The 12,741-nt window shown below is 45.2% G+C and overlaps 1 protein-coding gene across 3 annotated transcripts in view; it reads right to left on the bottom strand.

Moving 5' to 3' along the window:
* TTC39C (tetratricopeptide repeat domain 39C) overlaps positions 1 to 12,531 on the bottom strand; it is a 76,457-nt gene extending 63,926 nt beyond the window's left edge. For all 3 annotated transcript variants that reach the window (XM_075062969.1, XM_075062970.1, XM_075062971.1), the window contains exon 1: positions 12,342 to 12,531. In XM_075062969.1, the coding sequence (XP_074919070.1) occupies positions 12,342 to 12,478 (137 nt within the window). In that variant the 5' untranslated portion in view covers positions 12,479 to 12,531. The remainder of the gene's footprint in view (positions 1 to 12,341) is intronic.
* Between the last annotated feature and the right edge of the window lie 210 nt (positions 12,532 to 12,741).

The raw sequence follows: 12,741 nt of genomic DNA, 5'->3' as shown, positions 1-12,741 counted from the left end.
TTCGATAGTGGAATAACTCGTTAGGGTTCGTGTGGACGGGAAATTGTGACGTTATTGGGCCCTCCGGGCGGGGCATCCCAGAGTGCCGCATCTGACCGCTCTGCGACAGCAATCTGAACTTCGGATGCGCGGGGAGGTAAACAGGAAAAGGCCACAGCGAACTTTTGAATTACATTTCCCTGCTTGCCCCAGCGTGGAAGCTACCTTGATCAGCATGGGCTGGCGTGCAGTCTGAAATCGGAAAAGAGCTCCAGCATAGACCGTTCTGGGAGATTACTAGGTCTGATCGCTGTATGGGGAGGGACAAATCTGTTGTATCAGCTCCGTTAACAGAACCACGAAATGCCAAAAGCGTTTGAATTAAACTCCAGGATTTTTACACGCGCTGGCGTGACAGCGTAACGGGACGCCAGGAGACTTCAATGGACGCTTTCATTGGAGGGACCGGGCAGGGGGTACTGAGGACTCCAGCATTATTCCCACAGTCCCAGCAGCTCTGAAATTATTTTGGCATTCTTGGCTGAGCTCAAATGTTCTGGTAGGTTCAAAAACGTTGGTCTTGGATTGTGGTTCAGGGGAACAGCTCCTCAGTTTCTTCCCCCCCCCCCCCCACACAGTGGAAAAAAAAGGGAAAAGGAAATTCCATTTCCTTGACTTACTTTTCTATGGTTTCACCCTAGATGTACTGAATGCTGCTGGTAGACGGATGCTACCAGCAGTGGAAAGCAGTATCCGCTTCCTTCATCCATTCTTCTTCCTCTTTTGTGGTAGACAGTGCTGCAGACGCTGCACCATTCCAGAAGAAGCTATTGCCTGATAATTGCTTTCAACGAGAGGCAATTATTCCTGCTTACTCGCGTAGATAGGACAGAACGGCTAATAACAGCTTTACATCATCGAAACTGGGTGGCTGAATTTTTGAAAAGCAAAACTGGGATTGACTTGCTTGGCACGAAAGTTCAATTCCTCCTTATTGGTTCTAAAAATAGAGTTCCCATCCTGGCCATGGACTTGTCTTAGCCCTGGGAGGCTGCCTCCAGTGCCTCCCCCCCGACCTCTTGTATCTCACTAACAAGTCTTCTGTTTCTTTTTCTTGTATTTCCTTTACAACCTTCATGGAACCACAAACGGGGGAGGGGGCACTGACACGGTAGTTAGCCCAGGAAGGTGAGGAGGAGGAAAGGCACGTGTGCGCTTCTTTGCAGGGGGAACCCCTGGTGAATGATGACCCGGAGCAAGCTGTGCTCTCTGATATTACTGGTCTCTGTTACACCTTGCCCTTTTCTAGGCAGGACAGTGCACACTGACCGCTCTGGTTCCGCAATCCGAAACTCGGATGCGGAGTTGCTGGTACAGGAAAAAGCCCCGAGACCTTTTTACAATGGACATCCTGCTTTCACCGTGTCCAGGCTTGATCACCCACGGTGCCGATGCAGTTTCAAATGCAAAAGTAGCTCCTGCATTTTGGAAAACCTTTAGTGGATACTATTTCTGGATCGGCTGTATTTGGTGAGGGACAAATTCTGTTTTATCGGCTTCTGTTAAAGAACAGGAAATGCTTAAGGTTTGAAAAAAAAAACTCCAGATACACAGCGGTTGCGTGAAAAAAACCGCATACGGGAAGGCCAGAGGACTTCAAACGGATGCTCATGGGGGGGAGGGGAGGAGGTATTCGGATACAGCTACCAGTTCCACAGCGGTCTCTGAAATATTGCATTCTTGGGGGCTGAGCGCCAATGTCTGTAGCTTATACACGGTTGTTCTTGCGTTTGTTCACGGAACAGTCGTCAGTCTCTTCCCCCCCCCCCCCCCCCAGGCACGTGAAAGGGGAAAGTAATAATAAATTCCTTTGACTACTGGAAAATGTCACCCTCTGTGTAATGATTGCTGCTGGCAGACACGATGGCTGCTGCGGTTGAAGGCAGTATCCGCTCCTCTTGCCCTCCCCAGGGGTGCGGTCGCCAGTGAGTGGCTCCTGGCTTGAGTTCTGGCCGGGGGTCTCCTGGTGTGAAAATGGGGAATGACTCCCTTTTTTCTGACGGTGGAGATGGTACAGGACGGGCTTTTGTAACTGTCTTCATCTTATCCCCTGGGGGCTTTGGTTTTCATCAGCCCCTTCCTCTCTTGTGTTAAAGAAAGATTCTGACTGCATGGACTGTCTACCCATGGAGTCTGCATCCCCCTCATTTGTTATCTCACTAACTAGTCTGCTGATCTCTTCTTCATGCATCTGTCATAACATCTTGGCCAACAGGGGGTGGGGGGCGGTCACTTTCTGCTGTTCGCAAGATAGGTGGGAAAAGCAAATGGTGCAGTTACTTGCAGCGGCTTTCCCTCTGTTGAATACTGATGCGGGGAGCAGCTGTTTGCTGTCGATTACACTGATTAAATGCACTGTTATTCCTCTTTTCTTGTCTGGACTGACTCTATTTTTATTTAACCGAAAGGGCAGGATTGCATTCAGTCCCAGGAGTCCAATCCCACTTTGCTTTGTCAAACATTTTACAGGGTTATTAATCCGTTCTGTCCCATTTAACTGATGGTGTAACAAAAAGTGATGAGAGGGTACAGTTTTTCTGCTGTCTACAGTAGTACCTGTACCATCTCCCAGGAAGGGTGAGATTGGAGCGGTTTTTCAACAGCAATAATACACCTCGTTAACTTCATTGTTATGATACTGCCACTGTGCCAAAGCTCTTAATTGCCTTTTTTTCTTAGTGCAGCAGCATCGCCTCTATCAGCAGATTCAGTACAAGAGGGTGACATTGTAAGTTTCAAGGATTGCTTTTATTTAACTTTTCATTTCTTCGTTGCCGGGGTGGGGGAAGGGAATTATGAGCTGTTCCAGTGAACCATTAAAAAGACGCCGTGTTGTAGACTCAGACATTGGGCGGTCATCCAAGAATGAAAGTTTTAAGAGACTGCTGAGGACTGTGGATAGCGGGAGTCCTCAGCACCCCTCCGTTCCTCCATGATCCCGCCCCTGTGCTAATGTTAATGGTCGCGGGTGGATTCTGGGTAATGTCGATACAAGTCATCCTGTCCGGGAAACATCAGCAGACAGTCCTTTCGCACCTTTTTCTCCTGATTGCCCTTGCCAGAAACACTAGCGGCAGCCCTAGAGACCGTCCGCTTTTTTGTTTTTTTCCCCAGTCACCATTTGTGTTACTAGATTGCCGTGGGACAGAGGCGATATCGGAGCGCTACACCCAGCATTTTCAATTGCTTTCTGCAATGATCAGCGAGATGGTCTACCAGTTCACTGTTCCCGTGGTAACCGTCTACTGCCAGAGAAAACTGCAATGACATGACGGTTATCTTCTTTCTCTGAACTGTCGCTGCTATCATGGGAGTGCCCCTTGGCTAAAATCAGCCCGGGGGCGCAACAAAGCCAGGACTTTGGGAGTTTGAGTCTCACTGGCCACTGAGTCAATCCCTCCCTTTATGGTTTCTAAATAGAGGTCAGTCCTGCTACAAGAAGAGTCAAAGCAGCGAGAATCCTGTGGATCTCATAATGGTAACAGACGTCTGTTAGTCTATAAGGGTGCACAGGATTCTCTCTGCTGCTTTTTACAGTTCCAGACTAAACGTCTTACCCCTCTGGAAAGAGAGTCAAGTGTATTAGAGGGTAGCTGGCTCCGTGGTGTTACAGGGGGTTTCTCCGCAAAGAACCACACTCATTGCTTCACTTCTCTCCAACCCTCCGCAGCCTACCGTGGGCAAGGCCCCCCCCCCCCTCACATTTATGTTCATGCAGTACGTTGAGGAATACAGAATAGAAACATGACTTTATTCGTGACATAAACCGGGGTGGGGGGCACTTGGAGGCAGGCAGCCGGGGCTATGACAGGTCCAGGCGGATGTACTCAATTTTTAGAAAGGAAGGGAGCGATTGACTTGCCCCTAAGTGAGCCACTCCCAATGTGGGTTCAGAACCATTGTAGAGGGACTTCATTGATCGCATCGGACACTCACTGTGATGCATGGCAGGTTAACAGGGAAAAAGCCTGAATCCCCTGCGACTTGAGATTCCATTTCGCTGATTGGTCCACCCATGAGGGTCAGCACACACACAGGTTGCACCAGAGCTCATATGCACTGACAATGCAGTCTCCTGATATCGAAGAAGAGCGCCAGCTTTGGAGACACAGGAGGTATCTGGATCTGTATCGCTATTCTGGGGTGAGGAACTCAGTGCTCACAGCACTGCGTTCCAAAAGCACGAAATGAAAGTTTTGAAGAAATTTCAACCAGGTCTTATGGCTGAAAAGGGTACATAGCACGGGACTCCATTGCAGTGCCGATGTGAAAGTTGAAGAGCTTAGACAGGGCTACCAGAAGCCAGAGAAGCAAACGGAGGTCGGCTCTGAGCCGAAACAATGCCGGCTTTTATGTTGAGGTACATGCAATTTTTGGGCTTCCAGCGCTACCAGTGCCACCCTGTCTGGATTCAGACTTAGGGATTGAATGATCAAGTGTTTTGAGGATGTACGCCGAGGGGGAAGATTGGAGAGGATGAGGATGAAGAATACCGTGGTGATAGCACCCAGCAGTCCGTAAAACCCAACAGCCGGATCTTTTTTGAGACCCAAGAATTAGAATGTTTCCCTGCACTCTTCCAAGCGACCAAGCCCAGAAGTTGACAGGCCATGGAAGCGACCTCCGGATAAATCTCTTCTTTTTTAGCGCTACTCCTCTCGTTTGGGAGGAGTTCCGAAATCGATTTAAGGAGCCGTTAAAGTCGATATTAATGACGACGTCATGTGAACGGATACAGCATTAAATCGGTACATCGGCCATTAAACCGATTTAAAGTCGCAGTGTAGACCTGGCCTTACTCTCTCTGCTGTGGCTAGCAGAAGAGGAAAAGATCACTCTCAGAGTACCAATCTTGCGGCAGCAGATAGACTTACAGACACTCTCCTCCCATCGCTTTTGATTCTGGAACCCTTTTTCAACAACTCGATTTCCAGGTCTATTTCCATTGTAGCTTTCACAAGCACAAGAATAAAATTAACCTGTTTGTATTATTTTCAGTGTTGCTAAAAAACTCTGAACAGCATCAGTGAAATCTGACAAAACTCCAGTGAGTTTTTATTCTCTGACAACCTGACAAAGATATAGTAGAACCTCAGAGTTACAAACACCTCAGGAATGGAGGTTGTTCGTAACTCTGAAAAAAACATTATGGTTGTTCTTTCAAAAGTTTACAATTGAACATTGACTAAGTAAGGTTTTAAAGCTGTATTTGCAGGGAAAAAATGCTGCTTTCCCTTTTTTCAGTAGTTTACGTTTAACATAGTACTGTAATGTGTTTTATTTATTTAATCTCTGCTGCTGCCTGATTACATACTTCCGGTTCCAAATGAGGTCCATGGTTGACTGGTCAGTTTGTAATTCTAGTATTTGTAACTCTGAGATTCTATAGTACAAGTACCCCAGAGAGGCACTGAAGCTGTCTGTCTGCAGAGTTAAGACAACATTTAATCAGTTTATATTTGGTTCATGGTTGTTTAGAAGGTTGTCAGGACAACCATGATGGCTAGAATTTAAGTTTTTATTTAAAAAAAAAAAGTCCCTACAGAAGTTGGTAATATTCATCCAGGAAAGCTGCCTGTTCACTAACATCAAACTCATTTTTCAAGCCTCGATGATCATCCTCTGTCAGGTGTGCTTTAACATATGGCAAGTCATACATTTTGTCCCAACAAGATGTCAAACAGTTTACAAAAGCAGTCATTCCAGTTGCAATTATTTGCATGACTTGACATGTGATAGATTAGTTCAACTGCCTAGTTAGTTTGGTCTACAAGTAGATATCTATTTATATAGGCTGCTTACGCAAAGACAAAAAAGTTATTACTTTCTTGCTTAAATTTCTGTTCATAAGACTGAGGAAAAATTAGCTCTCTTATGAGTCAGTTCAGTGGTTCTCTACCAGAGCCACCCCTTGAGGGTAATCAGGTCTTCCAGAGGGTACATCAACTGATCTAGATATTTGTTTAATTTTACAATAGGCTACTTAAAAAGCACTCACAAAGTCAGTACAAACTAAAATTTCATATAGACAATTACTACTTTATACTGCTGTATATACACTAGACACTTAAACGTAAGTACAATATTTTATTTCAACTAACTTATTTTATAATTATATGGCAAAAAGTAAGCAATTTTTCAGTAATGATGTGCTGTGACACATTTGTATTTTTATGTCTGATTTTATAAGCAAACAATTTTTAAGTGAGGTGAAACTTGGGGGAGTATGCAAGAACAAATCAGACTCCTGACAGGGGTACAGTAGTCGGGAAAGGTTGAGAGCCACTGAGTTAAAGTGAATATCCACTGAGAGCCAACACTGTATTACTGGGTAACATGCAGGGAGGCCCAGTTAGGAATTCATTCCCAATCCAATTTTCCTTCCTTAAGAACTGAATTATGGTCAGTTTTCAAATATATGTGGTATTAAAAGCTCATGCGTGTTTGGGGGGTAGGGGGAGATGCAAGGAAGGGGGGAAGAGGGCCACATGTGCTGTAGGTAGGACAGAGGGAGCAAGAAAACTTCAGACAGATTTGGGATGATCAGTACTCAGTGGCACATCCAGACTGTCACCATGTTCCCATAAATTGATTATGAATTTATGATTACAGACCTGAATTAATATGCTTCATGGGATCTTAAACAACTCTATCATAATCAAAAAGGCGGAGCTATCATCATGAATAGGTCAGAATATGAACAAGAGGCTGCTAGGCAGCTCTCCAACACCACATTCTACAAGTCATTACCCTCTGATCCCACTGAGGGTTACCAAAAGAAACTACACCATCTGCTCAAGAAACTTCCTGAAAAAGCACAAGAGCAAATCCACACAGACAGACACACCCCTAGAACCGCATGCTAGCGCATTCCATCTGCTACCCAAAATCCATAAACCTGGAAATCCTGGATGACCCATCATCTCAGGCATTGGCATCCTGACAACAGGACTGTCTGGCTGGGTAGACTCTCTCCTCAGGCCCTACGCTACCAGCGCTCCTATCTATCTTTGAGACACCACTGACTTTCTGAGGAAACTACAATCCATTGGTGATCTGCCTAAAAACATCATCCTAGCCACTATGGATGTAGAAGCCCTCTACACCAACATTCCACCCAAAGATGGACTACAAGCTATCAGGAACAGTATCCCCGATAATGTCACAGCAAACTTGGTGGCAGAACTTTGTCCTCACCCATAATTATTTCACATTTGGGAACAAACACATACCTTCAAATCAGCGGCACTGCTATGGTTACCCGCATGGCCCCACAGCATGCCAACGTTTTTATGGCTGACTTAGAACAATGCTTCCTCAGCTCTTGTCCCCTAATACCCCTGCTCTACTTGCGCTACACTGATGACATCTTCATTATCTGGACTCATGGAAAAAAAGCCCTTGAGGAATTCTACCATGATTTCAACGATTTCCACCCCACCATCAACCTCAGCCTGGACCAGTCCACACAAGAGATCCACTTCCTGGACACTACAGTACTAATAAGCAATGGTCACATAACCACCACCCTATACTAGAAACCTACTGACAGCTATGTCGCAGCCCTAAAGCCTATGCTCAAACACAGCGTCTATTTGGCCAATTGTCGGTCAAAAGGTTACATTGGTACAGTGTGCAACACCGTAGTGCAGTGTGCTACATTATAGTGCCGTGTGCATTTTCCCGCTCTTTTTGCCTGGTCACCTTGGGGTCAGGCTAGTGCCTTGTGCAAAAATACCAGCGTGCCGTGTGCATAAGAGTAGTGTGCCGTGTGCAGATCCTGTTTACGTGGAGGGCTCCAGCTCTGAACCTGGAAGGCGAAGGAGCTAGGGACCAATCAGATGCTGAAACGAGTAAGAGCCTTCGAATAAAACCATGTCTCGTGCCAAAATCTGCAGGGGTATCCGCATGTTAGCTGGAAGGCCTGATCACCCTTTCAGCCAGAGGGGTCTCCTGCGGATTTAGCTGGCTCAGGTCGTGTCATTACGGATTATTTCCCGCCAATTCGTCATGCCCTTGGTGTCTGTACTGCTGGTCAGCTGCGCCTGGAGTGTGGTATATGCATTCTAATTGCTGTAAATACTCTGTCTACTCAGCTTCTTCCTTCTTCCCCTCTTTTACTTGGTACCAAGTTATGTATACAGTATATGAAAGTTAAATTGTTGTATTGATTGCTAGTGTGGTTAATTGTTGTACTTTACAATATTTGGTTAATGTATATAGTTTACTCAGTTTGGTGTATCTGCTCTAATTTCTGGTGAGCAGTTAATCACACATCATTTGGTTTCCTGCTGTTGGTTGTAAATAGGTTGTTTCAAGTTGTGTAAATAGTCTCGTTCTAATAGTATTGTTAATTGGTAAAAGCGCTCCTCCCCAGCCCAAGTTGCAACTCATCCCCCATCAATAAATGGCCACATGGTTCTGAACTTTCAATCTGTCACGTTTTGATTTTCCTCACTCGATCAAAAACTTACTCGAACCTGCATTGGTCTCGGACAAGCTATACTTACCTACATGCTTCCAGCTTTCATCCAGACAACACCATAGGATCCATTGTCTACAACAAAGCTCTATGATAAAATCACATTTCCTCCAACCCCTCAGAGAGGGACAAACACCTACAAGATCTCTATCAAGCGTTCTTACAACTACAATGCCCACCTGCCGAAGTTAAGAAACAGATTGACAGAGCCAGAAGAGTACCCAGAAGTTACCTACTACAGGATAGGCCCAACAAAGAAAGTAACAGAACGTCACTAGCCGTCACCTTCAGCCCCACCTAAAACCTCTCCAGCGCATCAAGGATCTACAACCTATCCTGAAGGACGATCTATCACTCTCACAGATCTTGGGAGACAGGCCAGTCCTTGCTTACAGACAGTCCCCTAACCTGAAGCAAATTCTCACCAGCAACCATAGACCACACAACAAAAACACTAACCCAGGAACCTATCCTTGCAACAAAGCCCGTTGCCAACTCTGTGTACATATCTATTCAGGGGACACCATCATAGGACCTAATCACATCAGCCACACTATCAGAGGCTCCGTCACCGGCACATCTACCAATGTGATATATGCCATCATGTGCCAGCAATGTCCCTCTGCCATGCACACTGGCCAAATCAGACAGTCTCTACGTAAAAGAATAAATGGACACAAATCAGACGTCAAGAATTATAACATTAAAAAACCAGTCAGAGAACACTTCAATCTCCCTGGTCACTTGATTACAGACCTAGAAGTCGCAATAATACAACAACAAAAAATTCAGAAACAGACTCCAACGAGAGACTGCTGAATTGGAATTAATTTGCAAAATGGACATCATTAAATTAGGCTTAAATAAAGACTGGGAATAGATGGGTCATTACACAAAGTAAAACTATTTCTCCATGTTTATTTCCCCTCCCCACACACACACACACTGTTCCTCACAACTTCTTGTCAACTGCTGCAAATGGACCATTTTGATCACCACTAAAAAAGTTTTTTTCTCTCCTGGTAATAGCTCACCTTAATTGATCACTCTCGTTAGAGTGTGTATGGTAACACCCATTGTTTCATGTTCTCTGTGTGTATATATATCTTCCACTGCATGCATCCGATGAAGTGGGCTGTAGCCCATGAAAGCTTATGCTCAAATAAATGTGTTAGTCTCTAAGGTGCCACAAGTACTCCTGTTCCTTTTACTGATTTCTGCTTCACTCTTTCTGAAATCAGTCCATTTTCAGAAGCTATTTAAAAATGACATAGGTCTGTTTCAAAAGCTTAAACTAGCTGGATGAAGAGGGCTATAAAACAATTTCTACCATAGGTAAAATCTATATTTGAAGAAACATGCACAAATTAATATGCTAAATGCACATTCTTCCAAACAACTTTCTGAGTGTCACTAATGTTAATAAGATTAACATCTGTCTCTAAATGTGACAAACTGCAGGTCTCTCAAAGCCGGGCAAGAAGCTGTTCTTTGGAAGAGCACTTCCAATTAGGAGCTGTTTCTAAGACTTTACTTTCAAGCACAAAAGGATAAAAATATATTGCTAAATGACCGATAGCTACTTGGAAGTTAATGATGTTTCTTCGGTTCTGGTTAGCAAGAACGTATCTGACACAAACATACAAAAAAAGGGAAAACTGGCAGGAAAACAGTCTGAAAAGTTAAAACACAAATTATATCTTATGCCTAAACTATCTTATTTCTAGGCTGGAAATCTACAGTTTATGGTTGAACAGTCAGCCTTGGACATTTTCTCCCATTTTCATTTCTACATGAAGTTCTGATCACTTAAATTATTTAGGAACAAAGTATTTCAAAAGAACTGGACTTTTGCAGTTAAAGTTGCAACTAGGCCAGTGATTCTTAACCTATGAATCATAACACCACTTACAATCCATTTTCAGGTAAATCAGATTTGAGCAGCTGTTCACAATTAGTCCTCAAGTGTCAAAATTAACCATGGCATGAAATCATGAGGCACCAAATTTTAAGCCCAAAGGGAAACTGATTGAGACATCTGACATATTTCAGTCACTGAATATGGGTTCATAATGTGAACAAGACTGAAACTTTGATTCAGGCAAATACAGTTTACTAAAATAGTCTGTGTAACTTGATTTTCCCTTTGATATTTACATTGTAATAATCAATTTAGAATAATGAGAAAACTAAATCAACAGATTTTATGAAAGATTTCAGAAACAAACGGTTCCCTATAACAAGATGAACAATCTGCTGAACATGCAATTATTAATACATAAAATAAAAGTTTTTTTTAGTTCTTCAGTCATCACTTCCCTCTCCACCAAAAATAGTTGTATTTGTATCAAATTTAATTTTTATAAATGAAAAAAATAAGGAAGCCTATGAAGTACTTGCAATACCACCAACACAGACTTGTTTTTAACTCAATTTAGGTCTTAAAATGAATATTCTGCTGCACAGACAATAGCACTGTGGTGCATATAAATTTAGAAAACAACTATAATGCCAGAGCTCCAGCCATTATGAAAAGAGTTAATTCTTCTCAACTATGCAGGAAACTTAACTATCTTAAAATTACTGTAGTCATAGATTAATATCTACTGTCACTACTATATTCAAAGCAGCAGAGAATCCTGTGGCACCTTATAGACTTACAGATGTTTTGGAGCATGAGCTTTCGTGGGTGAATACCCACTTCGTCAGATGCATGTAGCCTACATGCATCTGACGAAGTGGGTATTCACCCACAAAAGCTCATGCTCCAAAATGTCTGTTAGTCTATAAGGTGCCACAGGATTCTCTGCTGCTTTTACAGATCCAGACTAACACGACTACCCCTCTGATACTTAACTATATTCAAGTAATTTCTAGAAAGCAACTTCTTTCTTTATCTAGATACAACACATGGTACAGATTGTCTAGTTATTTTATGGCTTCATCACAGTAGCAGTCAAGTTACCTCCTGTCCCTATCTAGTGTCTCAGTCCAACTCACTCCCTCACATATAAGCTTAAAAACTAAAAATCTTCAGGATGTTTTCATTGGAAGACAAGTATATTAAGCAAATCCTATTGTTTATTCTTCTGTGCACATGCCTAGCTACTCATCAGTAACGGTGAGATTTACAAGTGCCCATCAAGGAAAGGTCAATTCTCCTGGTTTTTATATTTAAAAAAAATGGTGGTTCGCCTCTGTCAAGTCCTGCGATACAGGCTAACAGTTTGAAAATATCACATATTGAAATGTTTCCCTAGAGTTAAGATTTATTAACAGAAATCTGTGAATCTCACTTCTCATGCAATGCTGGGACCTGTTTAAGAGTCAGAGGCAGGCAGTGTTTTTCTTGCAGAGTAATTCGGGGAACAAAATGTAGCGCTAAGTGGTTAATCTGCCCTAGGGAACTGAGAGAAAAGCCTGACGGCATCACAAAACCACCTCCTGCCGTAACCGTTTGCACGAGGAAGTGCTCTGGTAGCCCGACACCCGCCATGTGGATGGATGTCCGTCTCTCCCGCTCCGGCGGGGCGCGCAGCGAGCGGCCGTCCACGCTGCGTGGGAAGAACGGAGCGGGCTTCGCACACGCACCGGGGGAGGCGGAGAGCGCCACGCCACGCCGCGCCGCGCCGCCCTGAAGGGGGAGATGAGCCGGGGCAGGTGTCGGTGGGGGTAGCCGAGGTGCTGCGCCGGGTCAGTGCCGGGGCGGCTCGGTCCAGCGGGAGGCGGTACCCGGCGGGGGAGGGCGGGAGCAGCCCCTGCCCTTGGAGCCCGGCTCTGCGGGGGGACAGGTGCAGGGACGCCCGGCGGGGGCTGGTACCGGTATTTCCTGAAGAGCTGGTCGGACTCGCGGAAGCCGTTGTTCAGCAGCATGTTGATCCCGGCCAGCGCCAGCTCCGCGTCCTCGATAGGCAGCGGCGACTCCTCCTCCTCTAGCGGCTGCTGCGACCCGGCCATGGCAGCGAGACCAAGCCGGCTCCCCGGGCTCCTGTCACCTGAGGCGGGAGGGGAGCCGGCCGGCGGCGCCGCGTACCGGAGGGGAGGAGGAGGAGGAGCCTGGGCCGCTCCCTGGCTGCGGTGCCGAGCCTGCTCACGCGCCCCCTACTCTACAGCAAAGGCTTTGATAATGCGCATGCGCGGTAGACCTGCGCGTGGGCGGCGAAGCTGTTGCCCTTGTCGCCCGTCCGCTTCTGCTGCTGCAGCTGCCGGGCCTGGGGTGG

The sequence above is a fragment of the Chelonoidis abingdonii genome, chromosome 2, assembly GCF_003597395.2.
Source record: "Chelonoidis abingdonii isolate Lonesome George chromosome 2, CheloAbing_2.0, whole genome shotgun sequence".
NCBI classification, from domain to species: domain Eukaryota; kingdom Metazoa; phylum Chordata; order Testudines; family Testudinidae; genus Chelonoidis; species Chelonoidis abingdonii.
Note: the sequence above shows the minus strand (reverse complement) of the source record. Positions and strands in the feature narration are given on the sequence as shown.